The 24347-nt window shown below is 48.1% G+C and overlaps 2 protein-coding genes across 11 annotated transcripts in view; one reads left to right on the forward strand and one right to left on the reverse strand.

Annotated features, from left to right (window-relative positions):
* The window catches only part of TSPAN3 (tetraspanin 3), a 28459-nt gene extending 12522 nt beyond the window's left edge, over positions 1-15937 (forward strand). Inside the window, exons 2-7 of the mRNA XM_038581059.1 lie at positions 1134-1325; positions 1563-1637; positions 5978-6079; positions 7041-7193; positions 7451-7534; positions 15046-15937. Of these exons, the coding sequence (XP_038436987.1) occupies positions 1134-1325; positions 1563-1637; positions 5978-6079; positions 7041-7193; positions 7451-7534; positions 15046-15138 (699 nt within the window). The 3' untranslated portion in view covers positions 15139-15937. The remainder of the gene's footprint in view (positions 1-1133; positions 1326-1562; positions 1638-5977; positions 6080-7040; positions 7194-7450; positions 7535-15045) is intronic.
* A 4948-nt stretch (positions 15938-20885) lies between these two features.
* Positions 20886-24347, reverse strand: part of PSTPIP1 (proline-serine-threonine phosphatase interacting protein 1) — a 37681-nt gene continuing 34219 nt past the window's right edge. For 3 of the 10 annotated variants that reach the window (XM_038581062.1, XM_038581066.1, XM_038581067.1), the window contains exons 11-15: positions 24226-24322; positions 23756-23829; positions 21962-22020; positions 21737-21855; positions 20886-21235 (exon numbers count right to left, since the gene is read on the reverse strand). In XM_038581062.1, the coding sequence (XP_038436990.1) occupies positions 20913-21235; positions 21737-21855; positions 21962-22020; positions 23756-23829; positions 24226-24322 (672 nt within the window). In that variant the 3' untranslated portion in view covers positions 20886-20912. Of the gene's footprint in view, positions 21236-21736; positions 21856-21961; positions 22021-23755; positions 23847-24225; positions 24323-24347 lie in introns of all 10 variants that reach the window. The other 7 variants (XM_038581063.1, XM_038581065.1, XM_038581064.1 and 4 more) reach the window with 7 other exon arrangements.

A 24347-nucleotide genomic window follows, 5' to 3' on the forward strand; every position in this document is an offset into this window, starting at 1 on the left:
GGGTTGAAAGAGTTGATGCTATTTCTAATATTACTGTGGAGGCTGTTTTCTAGTTTGGAGGTGAAATCATTCTTTTCCTGAGGAAGTCTCAGAGTGCTCTACAAATGATAACTCATTACGCCAAATGTTTTAACACTTAGCTTCACACTGCTTTTGATCATTCACATGTAAGCAAATGGCATTAGGCTGTCAGCATTGAGCAGGTACACAGTGGCAGCAAAATGATGGCAGAGGAGAGAGAGTACGTGTGAAACTCCGACGCTGGAGAGTGGTGTCTGGAGCAGCACTGAATGAGGCAGATCTCAGTTCCATGAGTTTCTGGATTCACTTTCCCTTTGGGTGCTCTCAAACCTTGTTATTCAGAGTTTAGTCCAAGAACCAGCAGCATCAGCATCACCTGGGAATTTGGAAATGCGGCGTCTCGGGTCCCAGCCCCAGACCTCCTGAATCAGACTCTGCAGTTTAATAAGATCCTCAGGTGACTGCTGTTCACCGGAGAGTTTGAAAAGTACCATTCTAGGCAATAACTAACGGTTTGTGAAGCTCTTTAATTAACTGAGCCTTCTGGCTTTATTATTTCAGTCTTAGTTAGGATAGTAAGTTTTTGGAAAGTAGGTATCAAGGTTACTAGCTATTATATTTTCTTTTTCCAAGTGGATGGATAAAGGTTAGAAATGCAGATTCTGGAGTCGGATTGTCTGGATTCAAATCTTGGCTCTGCCACTTGTACATGGTTTCTTCGTTCGTTGAGGGCAACTGCAGTGAGCAAAGGTAGAGCCCACCACCCCACTGGTCTGTGACCTGTAGTCGAGTTACCAATAAGCCTTTGTTGTGTGTTTGGGGGCAGGAGAGTTCATTTTTGTCAGTATTACTGGATTCATGGTCTCTTGATCTTAACTGACGCACCAATTACTGAAAAGAAGGCATAGCATTTGGGAAACTTTTCAACTTCAGTAGAAAAAAAAACGTTTTAATGAATAATAGACTTTCAGCTTCAGTGTAAAAAAAGTATATAAATAGATTTAAAAATGATGGCAAATCTGATTAAATCATAACATGCTAAGAAATAGTAGGAACATTTTGCTAACAGAGCTTAAAGATTTTTACCAGTGCTCTGATCTTGTTTTCTGCAGGGGGCAGCTGGCATTTTATGTTATGTGGGAGCCTATGTCTTTATCACTTACGATGACTATGACCACTTCTTTGAAGATGTGTATACTCTCATTCCTGCTGTAGTGATCATAGCTGTAGGAGCCCTGCTTTTCATTATTGGCCTAATTGGCTGCTGTGCCACAATCCGGGAAAGCCGCTGTGGACTTGCCACGGTAAGTTACCACTTCACCAACTGCATGTGTCACCGTAGTATGTGGGAATATTTCATTTGTAACTGGCTTGAATCGAGCATGAGACACCGTAGGCTCTTTGCCTCTTAAGATTGAAACAAAATTAGCACTTCTCTGCAATCTAGCAGTTATCTCTGGTAACTGTTTTTATATCAAGATAATATTTAGAGCAGTTTTTAAAATTTGTATTTAATTTTGACACTATTTTCTTCCTTACAGTTTGTCATCATCCTACTCTTGGTTTTTGTCACAGAAGTTGTCGTTGTGGTTTTGGGATACGTTTACAGAGCAAAGGTATGTTGTCTACTGTAATTCACATGTTTTAAAATTAATTAATTTCATTTGATTAATGTACACAGTTTGATTAATTTTAATTAATTTAATCAATTAATTTTAATTAATTAAAATTGTGTAATTCACAGGTTTAAGTATTTCAGATAGAACAAATTCATTTTATCAGAGTAAACATTTTCTTTTGCCTTTCTTCAGTTTAGTCACTGCTTTAAAAATCTAAAGTAAGTTAGAAGTTGCACAGAGTAAGGGATGCCTGGGTGGCTCAGCAGTTGAGCATCCGCCCTCAGCTCAGGGCGTGATCTTGGAGCCCCAGGATCAAGTCCCATATCGGGCTCCCTACATGGAGCCTACTTCCCCTATCCCTGCCTCTCTCTGCATCTCTCATGAATAAATAAATAAAATCTAAAAAAAAAAAAATTGCACAGAGAACAGATTGATAGTTGCCATTCATGGGAGATTGGGTGAAATGGATGAAGGGAATCAAAAAGTACAAACATCCAGTTACAAAGTAAGTAAATCATGGGGATATAATGTACAGCATGGCAACTTAAGTTAGTATTACTATAATGTATATTTGAAAGTTGCTAAGAGAGTATATCTTAAAAGTTCTCTCATCACCATAAAATTATATAATTATATGTGGTGAAGGAATCAGACTTACTGTGGTGATTATTTTCCCTATAAAAAGTTTGAACCACACTGAAACTAATATATAATGTTAGATGTCAGTTTTACCTCAAAAAAAAGCATTTAGTAAACATAAGTCCAGTTTTCTGGCTTAATAAAGAGAGCATACCAAAGAACTGGGCTTTTGTTTTCTGTTTAAGAATACTGAAACATTTCAGGCTCTTCTTTCTGAACACTTATTTCCACCAAACGTACCCGTGTAGGCATCTGAGATTGTGTTTAATGTGGATTTTGATCTCAGGAAGTCTGCTGAAAGTTTGATTATTTCAGTTTTGTTTTTTTTTTTTTTTTTTAGATTTTATTTATTTATTCATAGAGATGCAGAGAGAGAGAGTAGCAGACACATAGGCAGAGGGAGAAGCAGGTTCCATGCAGGGAGCCTGACGTGGGACTCGATCCAGGGTGTCCAGGATCACGCCCTGGGCTGGAGGCAGCGCTAAACCGCTGCGCCACCAGGGCTGCCCTGATTATTTCAGTTTTAATGTATTTTTCTACTACAGTAATTTTTTTCTACAATGTATTCTGCGCTGTGTCAGTTGGGATCTTATGAGAAGTACATGCAAAGATGGAATTCAATGTACATGGATTCTGTTAGAGCAAAGGCCTATGAGAGAACATGGAGAAGGAACCAGGACTGGCTGAGAGCTAGCAGGCCTAATGCAAGTGTAATCCCCAGTACTTGTTAGTGTAATTATGTAGTTAATTAAATATTGACTAAGTCCATGAAAAATATGAGTACATGAAAAAAAGAAAATTGAATGATTTGAAAAGACTTGGTAAAAACAAGTAGTTACTAAAACATTTCTGATCAAATCAGGTATGGGTATGATCACTATAAAAGTTTAGGGGAAATTTATTAACATTTAGTAGAATTCCACACTTTGATTGTGTTATGTCTCTGCAGTTTCAAGAAACCCAAACTGGAAGTCATTGTCAATGTATTAAGGATGTGATTTGTGCAGAACAAATGATAAAGAGCTCTAGTCAGTGGATCCTCTGCAAAGACGAGATAGGCTTACATCTTAAGATTGGTGTGAAATACCTATTTCTGTGGTTCAAGCTAAATGAAAATGTTTACTTTTTTAGAAGTCTTTGATATTTATGGACTTTCTCAGTTAACCAACCAAGCACTACTGACCACGGGAGGCTTCTCCATTTTTAAATCCAGTATAAGTGCATTTATGGCTCATTTTTACATGTGGGGTAATAATGAAAAACACAGATGTCCTTTGGATTGGAGATAGTATATGGAAGTCAGTTTGGGTCATGGTTAGGTCTTTTCGTTCCACAAATATTTGTTAGGAATAGTTTTAGAACTTTGTCAAAATCATAGATGGCCTACTTGGATTTCAAACTATATTTGACAAAAATATTTATATATAGGTACCCATAAATATATACACCCAGCTCACCCAGTTGACCTTTGAACAACACAGGTTTTGTTTTTTTTGTTGTTGTTTGTTCGTTTGTTTTTTTAACACAGGGGTTTTGTATGTACAAGTTAACATGGGACATAAATCTCTGGACCCCAAAGGGTAGAGATCAGCCCAAGGGGTTTCCTACTGGCCCATATATTCTCTATGTAAGACATGCTAGAGAATATTCAGCTATCCCCTTTATTACATTAAAGCTGTCTGCTGAAAGAAGGATTTGTTTTAAAATTTGATTCATCCAGGCCCACCTCTAACCCCAGACTTTTTCATGTGGTTGATTTGTTCATGCAGAATTTCCAGCTAACCCTTAACTAAACTTTATAGGCACACCCTAGTGACTGTTCCACAGGGGGGAGACGTTACAGCCCTTTGTAAAATTCTTCTGGAGCTTCAATTAGAGGCTGTTGTAATATCTAATCACAACTCACTTTCCTCATTTGAGGCAAGATAATAGAAACATTAAACCAAGAGCAAGTAATTTCTGGACAAGATAGTCCCCCCCCCCCCCCCGCCCTGCCTCCATCCCCCTTGATGGATTCTGCTACAATGTATATTTTAAAGATTGAACCTGGGACTCTGAATTCCTTAAGGGCCAGGCCTTCATCTTTGCCCAGCAGTGGCAAGGTGCCTGACCTGGTATAATAAGTGTGATGAATTGGTGGATTGATTGAATGAAAAAAAAAATATTACACAGCAAGACTTCTAGTCTCATTTAATATAGCAAAGTGTACTATTCTAATTTGTACATATTTAGCTTTCTTTAAATTACCTCAGAATGAGCTCCAGATGAATCGTTGGTCAGCTGAGAAGTTCAGATTTCCTCAGCTTATAAATTCCCTGTATGGAAGGGCGACGTAAGATTTCTGATTTCTGTTTTAGAACTAAATTGAGGGCTTCATTTTCCTTTGCCCTTTGAAAAAAAATGGCTTGGTTCTGGACATAGAAAAAGATGGCTGTGAGTTGAGATCCTGCCTTCTGTGCCTATCTTGAGGAGTGAGAGGTCCTGCCAACTTGAACACCAAGGCAGCTGTTGCCAGCCACCCCTGCTTGCCCCTCTTTCCTCTTTCTTCGTCACTTCCTTTTCTTTTACCTATTTTGCCTGTTTTTGCTTTCCACCTACAGTGCCATCTAAGGTTAAACAGGCCTACCTTAAATTAATTAATTGGGGTATAACTTTAGAGCTATGATAAAAACATAATAGAGGTATTCTTTCTGTAACTTAGAGTTTTAAATTAAAGGCATAATATGCCAATTTAATATTCAAACCACTGATACATAAGGTACCAGGCAAAGATGCCCCAAAAAGGAATGCATTGGATTATGCCCCTACGGGTTATCTGCTTTATCACATAACTGGTATAATTACTAAGTGGGCCTAATCAGCTTAGAAGGGTAAGGAGAATCTTAACACAAGCATATTTTACTAAATGACACTTTCTTGCCACTGTAGTGATTGGCAGCAATAAGTTAGAAAGGATTTATTTCCTGTCTTTCCATTCACACAACATGGAACTGCACTTTTTTTATAAAGTGCCACTTATACAGACTGATTTTTTTTTTTAACCTGCTGATTACTTCTGCATATTTGGCCAAATCTCAACATTGAATTAAAAACTGGAAAGCATGTTGGTATTTGTTCCAAAAGTTGAAGTTGGGCGGGGGGGGGGGGGGGGGGGTAATTATTTTTGCCTCTGTTGGAACAAAAAGTGAGTAGGTCCAACCTACTAAAAGTTTACTTGAAATGGAAGGCATGGGATCCCTGGGTGGCGCAGCGGTTTAGCGCCTGCCTTTGGCCCAGGGCGCGATCCTGGAGACCCGGGATCGAATCCCACGTCAGGCTCCCGGCGCATGGAGCCTGCTTCTCCCTCTGCCTGTGTCTCTGCCTCTCTCTCTCTCTCTGACTATCATAAATAAATAAAAATTAAAAAAAAAAAAGAAAGAAACGGAAGGCAGTTCATTTATAATTTAGGATATGTGTCTCAGGGTTCAGCTGCGTTCTCCCTCTTAAATAGGTTGTTAATCTTCCATCTTGCACACAGTCTTGTTTGAATGCTTTTAATCTGTCTGAATTTTCAGTTGAATCTCCATAGAGGTAGGAAGGGTTCACAGAGATGTCTGCCAACTTGCCATACATGTGACTTAGGGTATTTTAGCTGAAGTCTTGACAAATATTAATTATACCAGTATTTTTAAGGAACCAAATTCTTTGTTTTGATTCAGGTGGAAAATGAGGTCGATCGCAGCATTCAGAAAGTGTATAAGACCTACAATGGAACGAACCCTGATGCTGCTAGCCGGGCTATTGATTATGTACAGAGACAGGTGAGCTCTCTTGAGGCGGATTTGTTTTTGAGAGCCAATTACTGTTGGGTCCACCTTAAACTAGCTGCTGTTACTAGATAAATTAGACATCTATTCTCATAGCCATGGTTATCTTCATGATGTCTAATATTTTTACCTTCACACTTGAAAATTTTTTTCCATTGTCACCTAATCAAAGCCAGATAAGAAGCATTTGACTTTTTACCAAATAATTAGTGAGTAAGGTGATCATGAAAGACAGGTATGATCACAGGGAAAGGTGGGAGCCTTGAGGGACTTCAGAGGAGATAAGAGGTTTTTTTCATTTACCTTTAGAAAGCGAAGACCAGAAAAGATAACAGACAAAACTATAAAAAAAAAAAAAAAAGAAAAGAAAAGAAAAAGAAAAAAGGACAATTTGAAATACATGAAGGTAGAGAGAATAGTATAGTACCCATAAACTACCCCCAAATTGACAATTTTTTGTCAATCATATTTCACCCTTTACCCCATGTATCTTTTGCTTGATTACATTAAAGCAAATCTCAGACATTTCAGAGAAAGTATTTGAAGCACGTTGTCATTGGAAATATTATTTAACTCAGAACCAGGTATTTACCATGTAAGATATGAAGATTTTTCTTAGCTATAAATTACCCCTTGTGGGTAATGTGCTTTTCATGTGGAGATTCTAAAATTACTTGTCATATGTTGCTAAGTCAGAATTTAAAATTAAAAAAAAATTTTTTTTAATTCAATTCCTTAGTCATCCCAGCCACATTGTAAGTGTTCAGTAGCCTCAGGTGGCTAGTGGCTAATATGTTGAATATGCAGACACAGAACATTTCTGTCATTGCAGAAAGTTTTATTGGACCTCACTGGTCTAGAGTAGCTGAAAGCTCTGCAGTGCGCAGAACTCTAAAGTTCCACACAGGAATATGTGTCTTATGAGGACTGATATTTCTCTTTTCTTCCCCGCTAGCTGCATTGTTGTGGAATTCACAACTATTCAGACTGGGAAAATACAGACTGGTTCAAAGAAACCAAAAACCAGAGTGTCCCTCTTAGCTGCTGCAGAGAGACCGCCAGCAGCTGTAATGGCAGCCTGGCCCACCCCTCCAACCTCTATGCCGAGGTAAGTGTGATTTCTTGGCCAAGACTTGACTCTAGCTTGGTAACCTGTTTTTCTCTGTGATTTGTCTTTACCTAGATCTTCTTTTCTATACTCTTTGACCTGTCTTTAATGCTCTTTAGGTTGTTGTAAATTCTTTTTAAATGTATTGTCTTTCCCTCTGTAAGTGTTTGTTATTTTCATTTCTGCCACTGAGCAGTAATACTTGACCTTGCAGCTTTCACTTTAAATGACTTCTAATGAGAATAACTGTGTTTCAGGGATGTGAGGCTCTAGTTGTAAAGAAGCTACAGGAAATCATGATGCATGTTATCTGGGCAGCGCTGGCATTTGCAGCTATTCAGGTAAGCGCAGCTAACCAAGGAGTTGTCATCAGAGTCTGCTGATTCACTGATGTCAGCTGTGCATGGTTTTCATCATTAAGTACGCTTAAAACTTTGTGTATATAGATGGATAATTTGTAAGTGATTGAGAACCAGCCACCAGTTACCAACACCTGTCATTTCCCGTCTCTAGACCTAGACCCAAGATGGTTCCAAGAAACCACAGATCTGTATTTGAGGGAACTCTGCTCTATTTTCTTGATTAGTGAGTTCAAAATACATACTGTTGTCCTAGTGTATTCTTGGGAGGTATTTTAATAGAAGCTCTCAAAATTTTAAAAATTGTACTGCTTTATTTCACTTTGGAAATGGAAAGCTTTATTTCAGTCTTCTTGTACTCTTTCTTCTGGTTCTCATTTTTCTGTCCTCAAGGGTTTTATATGTCCATATATGTTAATCAGGAACTGATCCTACAACACTAGGTTCTTAAACTGATTAAGAGCAGTTTCATTGCTTTACAGAAAAGATCGAGTGAAGACCGAGGTTCTGATCTCTTCTGTATTTGTGGACTTAGTTTTTCCAGACTGACAGCTATCAAGGAATCACTTGGCACATCTGCAGGTGAACCATGCCATTATTGGTAGCTGAGGGGACTTGTTTTCCCAACTCCTACCAGGTGAAAACAGTCTTTTTCCCATCTAGTAATGGCATGTGCAGAGTAGCTGGTGACTGTTTAATTACTTCTCACTTTACCTACTCCTCCTTCCCTCTCCCACCATATCCCACTCACGCACCCTCATCCTTATCCCTCACCTGAAAATAAGAATAAGAAAAAATAACTATTTTTTCGCTCAGTACAACTGCCTACAGTGCTAGTTTCTCAGGCATATACAATATATCTTAGGGATTATCTTAAACTCAGAATAGCCAATCGTTTGAAATGATTGAGAAGCCTTTGCATCAGATCTAGTTCTCAGAGTGTTCTTTTGGTGGTTCTTGAAATATGCTTCAGGCCTAGAGAACCTATTTTAAGAAAGTGTAAGTAGGGATCCCTGGGTGGCGCAGCGGTTTAGCGCCTGCCTTTGGCCCAGGGCGCGATCCTGGAGACCCGGGATCGAATCCCACATCGGGCTCCCGGTGCATGGAGCCTGCTTCTCCCCTCTGCCTGTGTCTCTGCCTCTCTCTCTCTCTCTCTGTGACTATCATAAATAAATAAAAATTAAAAAAAAAAAAAGTGTAAGTAGCTTTTAAGTGTTAGATAAAAACCAATATAATTGCTAGTTTAAGTGTAAGTTGCTTGTATTGCCTACTCTCTGTATATTTGAACAAAAGCTAGTCTATTTAATAGGAAATGCCTTTCAAAATGGCAAAGAGGTGATTGTTGACTTTGCTGGTATTCAAACAGCCCTGAAATGATTCATTAAAAAGCCTAGCTCTTTATTTGCTGTGGTCTCTGCCCTTCTAAGCATTTACTTTGTGGCTCAGCATAGCAGTAGTATGATGACCAGCAGGCATGTATTTCATATCGTTTCATATCTTGATTGTCTCTGCAAATATATTCATGTAGCTAAAAATAATGAAACATGAAGAAGGTCTCTTTTCCAAGGTGAAATTGTGGTATGTGCATTCTTAATGATTTTATTTGTGTTAATAAATCACATACTAGCATGCAGCAAAAAAGCTTTGAAACTGTAAGGTGCTTATGATCATGAAATACACAGCATGTATAAAGAAGACTGATGAAAATCATTACTTTAGCTATGTCCTTCATCTAGTTACGCTCATTAACCAGGCAGATATTGCTTCATTAAATATATTTTCAGTGTGGGGGGGGGGCTAATAAATATTTTAATTATTCTCTTAAGTATGCCTTCTCGTATGCATTTTATGCTTAAATCACCCTGATTTAGGTAATGGCTGATAAAGATTTGACGTGTTCAGTTTAGCAAAACTAAGTCAAAGATTCAGAGCTTTCACAGACTTAAAACCTAGTGGCTTTGAAAATTTGAAAACTTTGGTTTTAAGGGGAAAAAACATACATTTGTAATAATGAAAGAATTTCCCTAACATTTTTTTTAAAGAGTACCTGTAAATGTTCTGAACTTTTGATACTCAAAATCTGATTTAAATTGATGCCCTAGGTGTGGAAAAGCTGAGCAAAGGCAAAAACAACACAAGCATCAGTGATCTCTAGTGCTTGTATGCCCATCCTGATAGAGAAAGTTAGAGCTAAAGGACACTTGGAGAGTCTGTTGTCCTTGTTTCCCTTGTTTTAAAGGCCATGAAAATGAGGAGGGGGTGGGGTGTGGAGCAAGGATAGTATGACTAATGACCATCAGTGAAGCTTGAATCCTGGCCCATTGTACTCTGCCTCCAATTACAAAGTGAAGAATTAAGGTTCTCAAAAGATTAAATTCCTCAATTCTGCTATGAAACCTGACAGTTAATTGCCACTTCAGCTTAAGAAAATACACAGTGTAATTGCATTGAAATATCATTGGTACTTTCCTCCAGGTTCTAAAGTGAGGAAGCTCTAATAGCTGGTTTTAAATAATGCTCAGGGCGCCCGTCTGGCTCAGTCAGAAGAGCATGCGACTCTTAGTCTTGGGAGTTGTGTGTTTGAGCCCCATGTTGGGTATAGAGATTTCTTAAATAAAAAAAAACTTAAAAAAAAATAATAATGGTTGAAAGATGACTTTTGGTGGTGGTGTATCTGTTTGGTGGTGTAACTGTTTGAACCATGGTCTTTTTTTAATTTGAGTGTGATTTGTGGTACTGTTACATTACATTTTGTTCAAGTTCCAAGGCATACAGTGAGTTTAGGAAGAAATTTTCTCATAAACTTAATTTACCAATAGAAGGCTCTAGTTCACACGTTAACAATCTGTAGGCCCTTTGGGCCAAAGCTATTCCACTGCCTCTTACTGTGTTAGCCACACTCCTTTAATATCATCTGTGACTGCTTTTGTGTTATAGTGGCAGAGTTGTGTGACAGAGACTGATTTTGTCTGTTGGTTCACAAAGCCTAAAATATTTACTGTTTTCCCTTTAAGAAAACATTTGTTGACCCTTGTGCTAGTCTAGTTAAATGATCTAGGCTTGAGTAGGACCAAAATAATGAAGAAAATCCTGAAAAATACTAGTTAATTCTTAAAACAGTTTTTTTCTTTTTTTAAGATTATATTTATTTATTCATGAGAGACAGACATAGACAGGGGGAGAAGCAGGTTCCCTGTGGGGATCCCGATGGGGAACTCAATCCCAGGATCCTGGGATCCCGACATGACGCTCAACCACTGAGCCACCCAGGCATTCTGCAACAGCATTTTTTAATATAAGAGAAAGATTTTTAAAATTTTGCTACACTCCTTATTTTGTTTTAGGTAATCTCCACACCCAACATGGGCCTCTGTCCTACAACCTCAGTATCAAGTCTCATGCTCCACCAAATGAGCCAGCCAGGCACTCCTTGTTAGCTTTTTAAAATCAGCAAGATTTTTGACTTCTTTGAGCATAGCCAGCCTCTTAAATTAAGAAATGATCAATTAGGAATTTTATATCTAAAAGATCTGGTCATAATGGTAAAAATGTAGGTTTTGATTTGGCAATCTCTTAAGTATCTGCTGTGAGTAAGGCTTTCTGCAAAGTAGGGGGAAATGGGAATTGTCTTTGGAGTCTCATGAAGTTGGCGTGTCCTCAAGATGGAGTGATCAAGAGCAAACTGTCACAGAGGATTGTTTCTCAGGGCCAGGCTGCTTTTTTTCTGGTCGCTCAAGTGTGAAAGAGGTTGAGCCCGCTGTTTTCTTCCTGCTGTTTCTTGATTGCCAGTTATTCATTAAAATGAGTTAAAATACATAAGTAACACTTTAGATTGAGCCCCCAGATAGTTAAAATCTAGTGGGTTGATTCTGACATACATTTAAAGAAATATTTCAAGTAATTTTTCATTAAAAATTTAAACCAAAGCTTGGGAAGCTAATTCTTGAATGGCTAGGTTTGGTTTTGTTTTGTTTTGTTTTTAATTTAGAGGAAATTAATCTTTTTAATTTTTAAATCTTTTATTTATTTATTCATAGAGAGAGACAGACAGACAGAGACACAGGCAGAGGGAGAAGCAGGCTCCATGCAGGGAGCCTGACGGTGGGACTCGATTCCAGGTCTCCAGGATCACGTCCTGGGCTGCAGGTGGTGCTAAACCACTGCGCCACCAGGGCTGCCCGAGGAAATTAATCTTAATTGTTAACTTTTTATAGGTTTTACCCACTTGATATAATTTTTTTCAGATGATATAAATTTAGTGAAATGTAAGTCTCCCTGTCAGTCTATGCTAGTTCTTGAGTCCCATTCCATATCCCTTCAAGTAGCAACCACTGTTACCAGGTTTCTGTATATCCTTCCAGAAGTAGTTTTGTTTAGGTGGCAGGTAAATATTTTTTATGTAAATGAAAGCTTATGGTATGTAATTTTCTACCTTGCTTTTTTAAAAGATTGAGTTAATTGTATATTCACATGCATTTTTTTTTTTATTAAGTAAACTCTGCCTCCAACATGAGATGCAAATTCATGACCCCAAGGAGAAGAGTAGCACATTCCACCAGCTGAGCCAGCTAGGCACCCCAGTTCACCTGCAGTTTAAGAAGTAATACCATCAGAGTCCTTGTATGCTTTGTCCAGTTTCCCTCAGCCGGTAATATTTTGCAAAACTATAGTGTATCACAACCAGGGTATTGGCACTGATACAATCCACCAATTTTATGCAGATTTTTCATTTCTGTTTGTATTTGGTTCTGTATAGTTTTATGACCTGGTAGGTTCCTGTATCCACCACCACAGTCAAGATACTGAACAATTTTAACGCCGTAAGGATTCCACTTAGTACCCTTTTGTTACTAACTGCATCCACCTCCATCCTGTGCCGCCTCCTCCCATACCCTAGCAACCACTAATCTGTTCTCCATTTCTAAGTTTGTCATTTCAATGTATTATATAAATGGAACCTTATGGTATGTAACCTTTGGTTCCTCCTTATGTCTTACTATGGCTGCATAGTGTTCCATTGGGGGGGGGGGCATACTTTATAATTTAATCTACATTAATGGGCACTTATATAAGTCTTGCTATTACAGAAATGCAAGTAGCAGATGTCCTCTGTATGCATGTGCAAAGTCTATAGCAAAACTTGGTAGCTACAAAGTTGAGTCCATTGTATAAGTGGCTTTTTGATAGGTACTTCCACATTTTTCTCAGAAAACAGTGTTTCCAGTTTGCGGTTCCAAAACCCTGTATAACAATACCTCTTTTCCCATAATACCCCCTACGTAGTATATTCTAGAGCATTTTAATCCTTGGCAGTTTTTTAAGTCACCATTTGCCTCTCTATTTAGCAATTATTTTTTGTAGTTGCTTGCTGTTCTTTTTTTTTTTTTAATTTTTATTTATTTATGATAGTCACAGAGAGAGAAAGAGAGAGAGGCAGAGACGCAGGCAGAGGGAGAAGCAGGCTCCATGCACCGGGAGCCCGACATGGGATTCGATCCCGGGTCTCCAGGATCGCGCCCTGGGCCAAAGGCAGGCGCCAAACCGCTGCGCCACCCAGGGATCCCAGTTGCTTGCTGTTCTATTTAGACTAAGTGCAGATTAGTTCTCATGACTTGAGTATTGCAGGGAAAATTTTTATTGCAAGAAATAACTCTGGAGCTAAGATATTTCCAATTGTTGGAAAATTTTAGTAATCAGTGAAATTTCAGTATAGCAGAGCTTTGGAAGCAGACCTGTAGTACTGTACTAGTGATAAGGTTTGGACTCTAAGAAGTTAATGTGTAGAGCTTAATGCTTGTAAACAGACTCATTCTGAAGCATGAGTAGGGTTTTATCAAGCTTATTTAGTTGTTTTAAAATCAGTACAAGTTGACATCATTGAAATAAAAGTCAGGAAAAGAAATGATGCTTATTTCAGACCCCATTTGAGAATGCTGGCTCCTTCAATAGAAGTTAACCAACTGAAAGGAATGTGAGGGAAGTGGAATGGGAAAGAGGTTCCCCCCCCCCCCCCCCAGAAAATCAGTAATTTCTGAGCTTAGCATTTTTATTGCTCAATTTAACATTGCTTGGGAACATAATTGTGTTTGATTTTATAGCTATTCTGAGAATGTTTTGATGATGTAGTGAATGGAAATGTATTTCTTTCGGAATTAGATAGTAAACATGTCTAGAACTGGCTAAAGATATTTACTAAATTTTAACAATTTCCACTTTTAAAATGTCTCAAGGTGCTTTATGCTATTACTGTGCTCAGCAGATATTGATACAATGAAACCAGCAAGCATGAATGTCAGCAGCAAGTACATATATCAATGGGTAGAATATGGGCTAATTAAGGGCAGAAATTGGAGTGTGTGACTTCTGTACCACGGAGACTTCAGATTGAGGGCATCCTTATCTCTGTGTTGTGTCTCATTAGTTACCCTCCACTTCAGACTGAGAGAGCTGAGAGCTCGATGATTATGGATCCGGCACATTTTGTTGAAATTGATTGACCCCATGTGCACAGAAACTGAGACCTTTCGCTGCCTGTGAAAAGTTAGAACGGCAATTAACTTACTCTTATTTAGCTCTTTGGTTACTATTTATATTTTGTAAGAAGTCAGATCAAAAATCCTAGAATCATTTTCTCCTTAATCCAGTTTAATCCTCTTGCTTATTCAAAATAACATCGCATGACTTTATTACAATTCCAGTTTGCTGCCACAGAAGGATTAGGGCTTATTAAAATAAAATAATGAAAGAAGAGTGACCTTTAAAAAGTAATGTGTCTGTAATACCACAGAGCCAAATCTGGATTTCAAAAATAGTAAATAATTATGAAAGAAATAAAAACCTTCAAACCAATTTCTTGGCATCAAGATTAGTTTTCCACCATAGGGCTTTTGGGCTGTTTATTTACTGTATTTTGTGGATTGTTAATAAAGCCTGTGTCCCCAGGTCCAGATGCCTGAAAAGACCACCAGTAAGTTTCCTTAATACATGTAGTCTTCGTCGTTCCACTCCCTAGACCCTTGCTGAACGGACGGTAGCCACTGGCCAGTCACGTGTGTCCCAATTAATTTAAATAAAATTAAAAACATAATTCCTCAGTTGCACTAGCTACATTTCATGGTGCTCAGTAGCCCCATGTAGCTAGTGACTACCAAGTCTGTAAGCTCAGATACAGAATGTTTCCATCATTGCAGAAAGCTCTTTTTTTTAGAGCGCTGTCGATTGAGAACGGGATTGAGAATGGGGATGGCAGGAGGAGAGCCTTGTGATTCTGCTCTTCACATATTGTTCTTAGGTGTGAGGCAGGGAAACTAAAAGTTGGTTTCTGAAAAGATAATGTACATATTAGAAATTGCTTCTGTTCCTGTCGTCACTGCTTTTTTGATGTTTAGAGATCGCTGAACTTGGAAGCAGCTCCGTTGCCAACCACGAAATGTACACCGAGCCCTGAGAGGGTCTTCAGCCTCCTTTTTCCCCCTGTTGTTTTCTTCCCACAGCTGCTGGGCATGTTATGTGCATGCATCGTACTGTGCAGAAGGAGTAGAGATCCTGCTTATGAGCTCCTCATCACCGGTGGAACGTACGCATAGGAGAAGACGCAAGCCTCAGCTTTTTAGTCGTGTTCTGATTTGGAAGGTGAATTGAGCAGGTCTGCTCTATTGGCGGCCTGAGTTCATCTAGTTAAAGCACACGGGTGTTGGACAAAGCAGCTTGGCTCTTCATGTGCCCACCTACTTCCCTGCCCACCTAGGAGTTCCTTTTCCTCTGTTCTAGCTGACTCTCCGTGTTCCTAAGTTCTTAAGTATGGCAGTTTATGTTCTAATTTCAGAACCATTTGCAGGTTGCATAGTGTGGGAGAATCAAAAGAGGGCCTAGGCCTGCTTCTATTAGGTCCCTGCAGTAACGGGGCTACTGCCGGAGTATCTCTGGGCCCTTCCAGTCTGCATGGTGGAGAACTCTGGGCCAAAGGTGCTTGGGGGGAGAGGGAGGAAACCAGCTGCAGTGAAAGTTAACACCAGACGGTGCCCCTCGTCAGTGTCCTTTTAAAAAAAAACATATACTGTAGTTCAGTAAGATAGCAACTGTATAAAATTGCTAAAATAGATTTTAGAATCATACAGTGTGTCTCTTGGTTCATCTTCAAAATCAGACTGATCTTTGAAACTAGCAGTTTTTAATCAAAGCTGGCTTTATAGGAGGAGTATAATGTATGCACTACTGTTTTAAAACAATTAGTGTGTGTGTGTTTTTGTATGATTGAGCCCATTCATCGTAAGTCTAAACTCGTTAGCGTTAATGTACCCATGTAGACTAGCAAAGTAGTATGTAGATGTGATCTCAGTTGTAAATAGAAAAATCTAATTCAATAAACTCTGTATCACCCCTGAACATGTACTTTTTAATTATTTGGGGACATTTCAGTTCCCAAACAGCGGTGTAATGTTTTAAATGTTGGTGCTATCTGCAGTTCTTCATGATTTACATGTGTTTTAATTATATCAGTTGCCAAAGTCTAAAGGCCTTGGGATCCAGAAAACCACAGGTGCTTTTCAGTCCAATATATCCTACAAAGCACAGATCCCAATCCCAGGTGCCCATATCATGGCTTTTAAATACATCGGTGGGTTATTCCCTAAGAATAAGGATGTTGTAATTGAGCACGTTGAATACTGACACAATACTTAAACTTACCCCTCATGTTTCAGTTGACCTCACAACGTCCTTTATACCATTTCCCCTCCAGTTCCAGATCCAGTCAAGGACCAGGTGTTAGTTGTCCTGTCTTTGGTCTCCTTTAATCTGGAATGTTGCCATAGCTTTGTCACCTATGACATTGACATTTTGGAAAAATACAGTCCCTTCTTTTAAATGCTGTTACTCATTTTGGGTTTATTGGATGCTCCCTCTTGATGAGATTAGGTTTTGTGTTCTAAGTGGCGGGAGCACTATCCGTGTCGTGTGTCCTCTCAGGTTGTAACCACAATGTCATCTGCCCCAAAATGATGATGTTCATTTTGATCATCTGTGTATCGTTCAGGGTCCACTGAAGGGGGAAATATAAACAGGAAATGATGGAAACAGTTGCTAACTGTGGTAAAGATTAACTACCAAAAGGGGGTTTAAAAAAAAAAAAAGACCCTGGGACACCTGGGTGGCTCAGGTCCCAGGATCGAGTCCCGCATCAGGGCTCCCTGCGAGGGTCCTGCTTCTCCCTCTACGTCTCTGCCTCTCTTCCAGTGTCTCTCATTAATAACATAAATAAAAGACCCTAAAGCAGCTTAGTAGTAAAACAGCTCCCAGCCTGAAGGTCAAGGAAGAGAGGACAGGAACTGAGGAACTCAGAGCAGGGCCCTGCCAGTCTGAGGGTCGGGCTCTGGCAGGAGCACGCTGCCTGCCCTGTGACGGGATAAACCCCTGGAGGTGCCCACCTGGCTCAGTAGCCAGGAGAGCAGAGGACTGGCCCCCACGCCAGGCGGAAACGCTAAGTGTCCTCTCAGCCCGGCCATCCTCTCCGTGGCCCCTGCTGCCCAGCGGGCCAAAGAGACGCGTCCCAGTGTGGCCAGGAAGGAGAGGAAGGCGGGTTTGGCACACTGGGTAAGTACTTGGTTAAGGTGGTTTCTGTTTCATCCCTTCCAAGTCCCGTGATTTCTGGAGACCTACTACTTCACGACTGAATGTTCACATATCCTGTTCCCCACCAAACTTCCCCTGGGGTTTAGCAAATACTGGTGATTCTGGCCTGGCTGAACCTTCCTTAGGATGATTGTTCTAGATTTCGTCTTTACTGTGAGGGCCGTAAAGCACCGTTTCCGTTCTGGCGCCCCTTCCCTGCCGGCTTCCCAGTCTCCTCCCTCCCTTCTCCTCCAGTTACTGTTTATGTTCATTATGGACTGATGGGTTCCCATTTTTTTCCAGTGGTCTAGAGTTCGTTATTGTCCTTTTGTGTTTTTTGCTTTTTGGTTCTCATAAAGTTCCAGGTTTGGCCAGCGGTTGCCCCTTTAGGTTGTTTCCATGTCCTGACATTTTTGTTGAACACTTTTGTGATTTCTGACTTAAGAAGGTGCTCCAGGCTCTTGTCGTACCCCTGGTGCCTTGGTCCCTGGCACCAGCCGTTCTCATTACCTCGGGGATGTCTTTGCCGCTCATCCTGTCCTTGTCTTACTCTTTTAAAATTGTGTCCTCCCCCTTTTTTAGAAACAAAAGTAATGGTGCTTTAAGAAATGCAAATCTATAAAGACAGACATCGATAAAGAAAAAAGTACCCAGTAGGCAAGTTTAGCAATGATGTGTATCCTTGTATTTACATTTATAAAATCAGATTTGGTGTGGTATTTGGTTTTGCTTCTTGCCAGTGTATGAATTCTGTTCTACGAGGTCTTGTTTCCTTCTTCACTGTGTAGCAGGTTCTCTATCGGATCGTAGAATTGCGACATTTCTGCCAGCCGCGTGGACCCGTTAGTATCACGCTTCACTGGTGTACAGATTGAATCCGGCCTTGCTGCGGGGAACATCTCCAGATGCAGACTCTTAGGCATTTACTTTTTTTTTTTTTTTTGGTCTTTAACAACTTTTTATTGAGGTGTGCTGGGCACCTTTCTGGACGCGCTGAGCACGTCGCTAGTGGTGGGAAATGGACTCTCGCACGGGTCCTTCTCTCTGGAGGAAAGTTGATACAGAAATTATAACAAGATGGAGAGGTTTGTTTATCTCTGCACCCCAGCCCCTGGCACCTGGTGGGCGCCGCAGGTCTGAGATCAGTCCCTGCAATGCCGTCAGAATATGATTTCCTTTTTTTTTTTCCCCCCAAAGCCAAAGAACCCATCAGCCAGAAAGGTTTTCATCCCTGGCTGCAAATTAGAATCACCAGTAGAATGTTTAAAATGTTGATGCTCAAGCTCGGCCGGCAGAGAACGGGTTTCAGGGCGTCAGCATCTCATCAGGGGACCCCGCGGAGCAGCCAGGGGGAAGACCCACTGCCGGCTGGTGCGTAAGGTCTCCACGTGGACCTGAGGTGCAGCGGCGCCCTCCTCCCCGGGCTCTGCTGGGCGCCTGAGAGAAAGCCGCGAGCCCCGAGTCCTCAGGCCCCGCGAGCTGGTGGAGGGCGGTGCGCCCGCCTGCTGGTGGCGGCTTTGTCCCGGGCTCGCGCTGTCGCGTCACAGGCCAGGATGGCAAACGGCCGGGCATCCCGGTCCAGCCAGAGGAGCCGGTTCCCGTGCGGAGGTTGCAGGGCCTGGGCGGAGCCGGGGAGGCGGGGGGAGGCGGTGCTGGGCCTCGGGGGTAGAGGGCCGCTGCTTTACTCCGTGTCACCCTTGGGCGAGGACGGCAACTGGAGCCCCTGTCACCGACGGTGAAAGCAAGGTCCCGAAGAATGGCAGCGGGGAAGCCTGAGCCTGGCTTCGACGCTGACGTCCCGACTGCGGAGGCCGTGTCTAAGCGGGCCTCGTTAGGAAGACACCGGTTCCGCGCGCCGGTTCCCCCTGCCTGGCGCCGGGTCCTCGCCGCCTGGTGGCAGAGACGGTGGAGAAGGCCGCGGAGCCAGCGAGTCTTGGGCTCCTCTGTGGGCTCTTCCCCGGGCGACCTGCAGCCCTCGACTCGCGTCCAGTCGGCTCTGGCGCCCACGGTCCTTACCGGCGCCGCTGCCGCACCTGTCGGAGGTGGGGTCAGGGTCCAGGCCAGAGGTCTCGGACAAGGCTCTGCGGCTGGATGGAATGTTCGATGGAGACGACCAGGTATTTCCGGGGATTGAAGCGCTGAGCCCGAGCTGCTCTCCCGCTTCCCCCGAGGCTGCTACGAGGGCCCGTGCCCGGCCCAGGCCGCCCTCCTCCCCGGGCCCTGGTGCTCAGGCCCGGCCCCGCCCAGTGTCCCCCCCCCCCCCAGCCTCTGGCCCCCAGCCCCGGCGCCGGCGCCCCCTCCTACCACCACCGCCCCGGGGTGGCCGAGCTCGGGAGGACACCCCTCAGCCTAGCGCCGCCTCCCCCCCCCCCCCCCCCGTTCTCAGGCGCAGGCTCTGCCCCAGGAGCCTTCGGGACACCTTGTCGCGTCGCGTCCCTCCCGGTGCCTGCCGGTCTCGGCCGGGGCCGCCCGCAGAACCCTTGTAGACCCTTCTCCACCGGTCTCCCCGGGGAGAGCAGACCCCGCGCGGCCGCAGGTGTCTTTGCCAACATCCCTACTGAGGGCGTCAGACGTGTCGGGCGTGGGGTCGGTTCTCTTGTAGGAAGTGCCTTACAGGGGAAGAGGACATTTCCGGAAGGATCTCAGCCTCGATCTGATTTTTCTGAGAAGCCCGAGGCCCTTCCCCACCCCCGGCCCGGCGCGGTGCTGCTGCTTGGGCCCCGCAGCCGTGTCCCCGAGGCCAGGCGCCAGGCTTGCTGGGCCACGAGGAGGAGGCCTGGCCGGGGCTGCGGGGCCGCAGGACGGTCCCCTCCCGGCCTGGGCCCGGGCTTTGCTGGTGTCACGGCCCGTCCCCGGCAGCGTCGTCGCGGCTCCTGCGGCTCCTGGTGTGGGGCCTCCCGCAGCCCGTGCGGAGCGTCGGACGCGGCGGAGCCGAGGGCCTGCCCCTTCCCGGGGAGCCTTCCCGGTCCCGCGCTGTCCCGGGGTCACCGACCCTCAGAAGCCTGTGGCGCCCTCAGCCTCGGGACGGTCCCGTCGCTGGTCCCCGGGCCGCTCGCGGGCTCCCTGAGCAAAGCAGGACCGAGGCCTCGGGGCCCAGTGGGCAGCGTCCAGGCCGCGGGAGCTGCTCCTCAGGGGCCCGTGACCCCCCCTCCCCGCCCCGGGTGCCTCGGCCAAGCGGGGCCTCCCAGGCCAGCGGCGGCAGCTGTTCCTGGGCTCCGGGGGCAAGAAGAGGCCCAAGAGCATCAGAGGGGACCCCCGCCCGGGAGGGCTTCCTGCCGACGGGCCGAGGTGCCGCAGCCCCGGCCTCCCCGGCCTCCCCGGCCTCCAGGCCTCCCGTGGGCCTCGGCTGGGTGTGGGGGCAGGACCACTGCCCCAGCAGGTGCTCGGCTGCCTCCCCGCTGCCCGCGGCCCCCCTCCCTGCAGCGGAGCCGCTGCCTCTTCCGCAGACTGAGCTTGGCTCATCCCAGAGTGTTCCAGGCGATCCCACCTCGCCCCCCCCCCCCCCGCCCCCGTGCTCATACCCCACCTGGTGCCCTTCTCCTCGGGGTGCCCTGCCCTGCCTGCCGCTGCCCTTCCAGGCCCCCATCACCCCCCATCGCCCCCCTTCCCTTTACCCGGGTGTGGGTCTCCCTGGCGGTCTGGGCCCAGGGCCCTGCTCCCTCCCCAGCAGGTTGGGGGGAGCCTGTCTCCCGGTGCACCCCCGCCCGCCCCCCCACATCTCCCTCCCTGCACTCCGCGGCCCCATCTTGGACTAGACGCTTGGACGTGAGGGCCGAAGAGTGAACGGGACCCTGCAGACCAGGGAGAGGGCAACGCACTCCTTTATTCCCGGTGCAGACACCGCGCAGGGAGCGGCCAACACCATGGGGGGGGCCCCCTCGGACCCCATCCCGGCCCAGTGAGGCCGCGGGGACAGCAGGGTGGTCGGGGGGGCTCCGCCCCTCAGAGCTTCTCCAGGTAGGAGCCAGGGACGAAGCCGCGCTGCCCGTTGCGCTCCACTGTCCACCAGCCGTCCTCCCCTTCCAGGATGACCTCCAGGACGTCCCCCGCGGAGATGTTCAACTCGTCGGAATTCTGGGCAAGGGAATGAGAGCAGGCCGGGCTGGGAGGGCCGCGGGCGGTGGGGGGTCCGTCGGCACCCCGCCCCAGACAGCAGGTGCCAGCTGGCCGCCAGGTGGGCGGGGGCCCCGGGGCTGGGGGCCCTTTGCAGGCTCGCAGGGAGGAGGGCCCTATGGGGCTCAGCCTGCTGCCTCCCCCGCCCTGGGTCCCCCCACTTTCCCCTCTGCCCCAGCCCCCACAGCTGCTGAGCTGACCTCTGCCCTGCGGACGCTCCCTCTCCTCCCCCCGCCCCCGTAGCCCCGGGCCTCAATCCGGGTGGGCCCGGGGGGCTCTGCGACCCTCCCGTCAAGCAGGGAGCGGCCTGGACCCGAGGGTCACACAGCCGCCCCGTGGCCCGGGCCCACCCGAGGGGCGCCCCCGTTCTTGCCCGCTCCCCAGCGGCAGCTGAGCCCCCGGGCTGGGTGCTGCTCCAGGGCCACGCGCCCCCTCCGCAGCCCTCGGGGGGCCTGGCCTCACCTGGGCCGCGTAGTCGTAGAGCGCCCGGTAGGCGGGGGGCCCCGGCGCCTCCTTCACCACGATGCTGCTGTAGACGCCCTCGGCCTGTCCCGGGGCCGCGCTCGGGGTCTCTGCGGAGGATGAAACCGTGTGAGCCCGCAGCCCCCCCACCCTGGGCTGGGCCCCCCGTGCCCTGCGGGGCCTCCCTTCCCCCCAGGGCAGCGCTGGCCCGTCCCCCGCAGTCACCTGCGGAAGCTCCCACCGCCGAGGCCTTGGGACTTCCGTGCAGCAGCCCGGAGAACCTGCTGACGGGAAGGCAGGTCGGCCCCAGGGTGGGGGGGCTTCCCGCGCCCCCCACCGCCGCTCCATCTGCCTGGCGAGGAAGCTCACTCGTGGCCCGGGGCCTGCAGCCCGCGGCGACCCGGCCCAGCCGGCCCTGACCCCGCAGGTGGGGCTCCGAGCCCGGCAGGCGGGAGTCACGGAGGCTCGCGAAGTAAAACGGGGGGACCCCAGAAGCGGGCAGCGCTGAGAGCCAGGCAGGCGCGGGCGTCGTGGGGTGGAGCCAAGCCCTGCGAGGCTGCGGGTCAGGGGGGCTCCCCTCGGGTGGAGCGTGTGCGGGATGGAGGGGCCCCCTGGGCGCGCGGGAGCCAGGACGGGTCGGACCCTCTGGGGGGGACACGGCGGGATGGGAACTCGGACGTGTGTGTGTGTGGACCTGGCCTCGGGGGGGCACAGGCCCAGCAGGTCCCAGCAGGCCCCACACTAACGGGACGGCCCTGCCCCTCGGGGAGCCCGGGCAGGGGGACAGGCAGGGGGTGGGCGGCGGGGCCGCGGCCGGAGGAGCGAGCTCGGTGGGGTGGGGGGGGGCCCTGCGGCAGGCCCCGCCGCCCGGCTCCAGTCGGCTGCACCAGGACAGTGGTTCCCGAGTCCTGGCCCCCCCACCGCCGTGCCCGGCTCCCTGCTGGCCCCCTGTGCCGGCCCCCATGGTGACCCCTGTGCCGGCCGCCGGCCCCTTCCCTGTGCTGCCCCCACATGGTGACCCCCGCCCCCCCCAGGAGCCAGGCTGCCTCCACTCAGTGGGACTTCTGTCCTGGCCGTCTGTCCTTCCAAGACACTACGCCCGGGAGCTCTCCCATCCTGTCGTCTGCACGGCCCCCTGTTGAGGTCCGGGTCCCCCCAGGGCTGCAGGGCGGCCTGCGAGCCCCAGGGTCACTCGGTGCGGCTGTGAGGCTGTGACTCCCCCCTGGGGTCACTGCTCTCTCCCGGCTCCTGGACGGACACGCTGTGCTCCCTGCCTCCGGGGCGGCCTGCCGGGGGCTCCGGGGGCTCGGAGGCCTGGGAGGCCCGTAACCCGTCCCCATCCTGCCTACCACCCACAGGCAGGGCCTTCTCTGCATGAGCTTGGATGGGGAGAGGGTGTCGCAGGGCCCTGGGGTGGGGGTGCGGGCACCACGCGAGACCGCGGATGCTCAGACGCCCGCCGCCAGGGCCCAAGGGTCCCTCAGGAGCCTGCCGCCGAGGGCTCCCTGGGCAGGTGGTGCTGCTCCTAGTGGGCCTTCGCCCTGGTCACCCCAGGCCCGAAGCAAGTCCTTAGGTTCTCTGGGCCCAGGGAAGGCGAGTGACCGGTGCAGCGACGCGGTGACGCAAGGCCCCTGGGCCCTGCAGCCAGGCCGAGGAGGGGCCGGGAGAGTCGCTGTGTGGGGCCTGCCCTGTGCCCGGATCCGCACCAGCCGCAGTGTCCCCGCTGCAGCGCGACAGCCCGGCCACCGACGCAGGCCAGCAGCGGGGCCCAGGGACGAGGGGCCAGCCTGGGGTCTCGGTAGCTCTGAGCACAGTCACTGCCGAGTCAGCGGGTGTGATGATTTGCTTAATGCCTGGGCCCCCTGGGGCTGTGGGTGTCGTGAGGCTCGATTGAGTCGGCTTCTCCCCAGAGCGCCCGACAGACCCCTAGCAGCAGCCCCGCGGCGGGTCTCAGCAAGCAGGTGAGGAAGGGCCGCCCGCAGGTGGAGGGGCCGGGCCCAGGCCCAGCGGGCGCCTCACCTCTTGATCATGCCGCAGGATGGCTGCGTGCTGGGGCTGCCGGCTGCCGGGGTGACCTCTCGGTCGTAGTAGTTCTGGAAGGACACCGGAGCTGCGGGCAGCAGGCTGTGAGGCTGGGTGGCCCCGGCAGGCAGGACCTCTGCCACCTGCTACCCCAACTTGTCCCCATGCGGAGACCCCGACGACCTCTGCCTCGGAGCTGAGGGAGGGGCCGCTCGCAGCTCAGGCGCCCGCTGTGGGCCCCACGGAGAGCAGTCCCGGGCTCCGGCCCCAGGGGAGCCCAGCAGGCCCCGGGGCGCCCCCCCGCCCCCCTTCCAGCTCTCCTCACTGCTGCACCCGGCGGGGAACTGCTCTGTCCCCACGGAGCCGCCCGCCTTGTCCAGAGAGGAGCGTCAGGGCTGGGGCCGGGCCTCCTGGGGCCTCCTGGGGACACCGGGGCCCCGCGGCTCTGCGGCCCAGGCTGGGCTCACCTGGGGGCTCGGCGCCTGTGCTCCTGGCCTGGATGAAGCTGTCGATGTCGGCTTCCACGCTGCAGCCTTCGAGCGTCAGCCGCACCTCCTCGTAGAGCTGGGGGCGAGGCGGGCCGAGGGGG

Source organism: Canis lupus, chromosome 30 (assembly GCF_011100685.1).
Source record: "Canis lupus familiaris isolate Mischka breed German Shepherd chromosome 30, alternate assembly UU_Cfam_GSD_1.0, whole genome shotgun sequence".
Classification (NCBI taxonomy): Eukaryota; Metazoa; Chordata; class Mammalia; order Carnivora; family Canidae; genus Canis; species Canis lupus.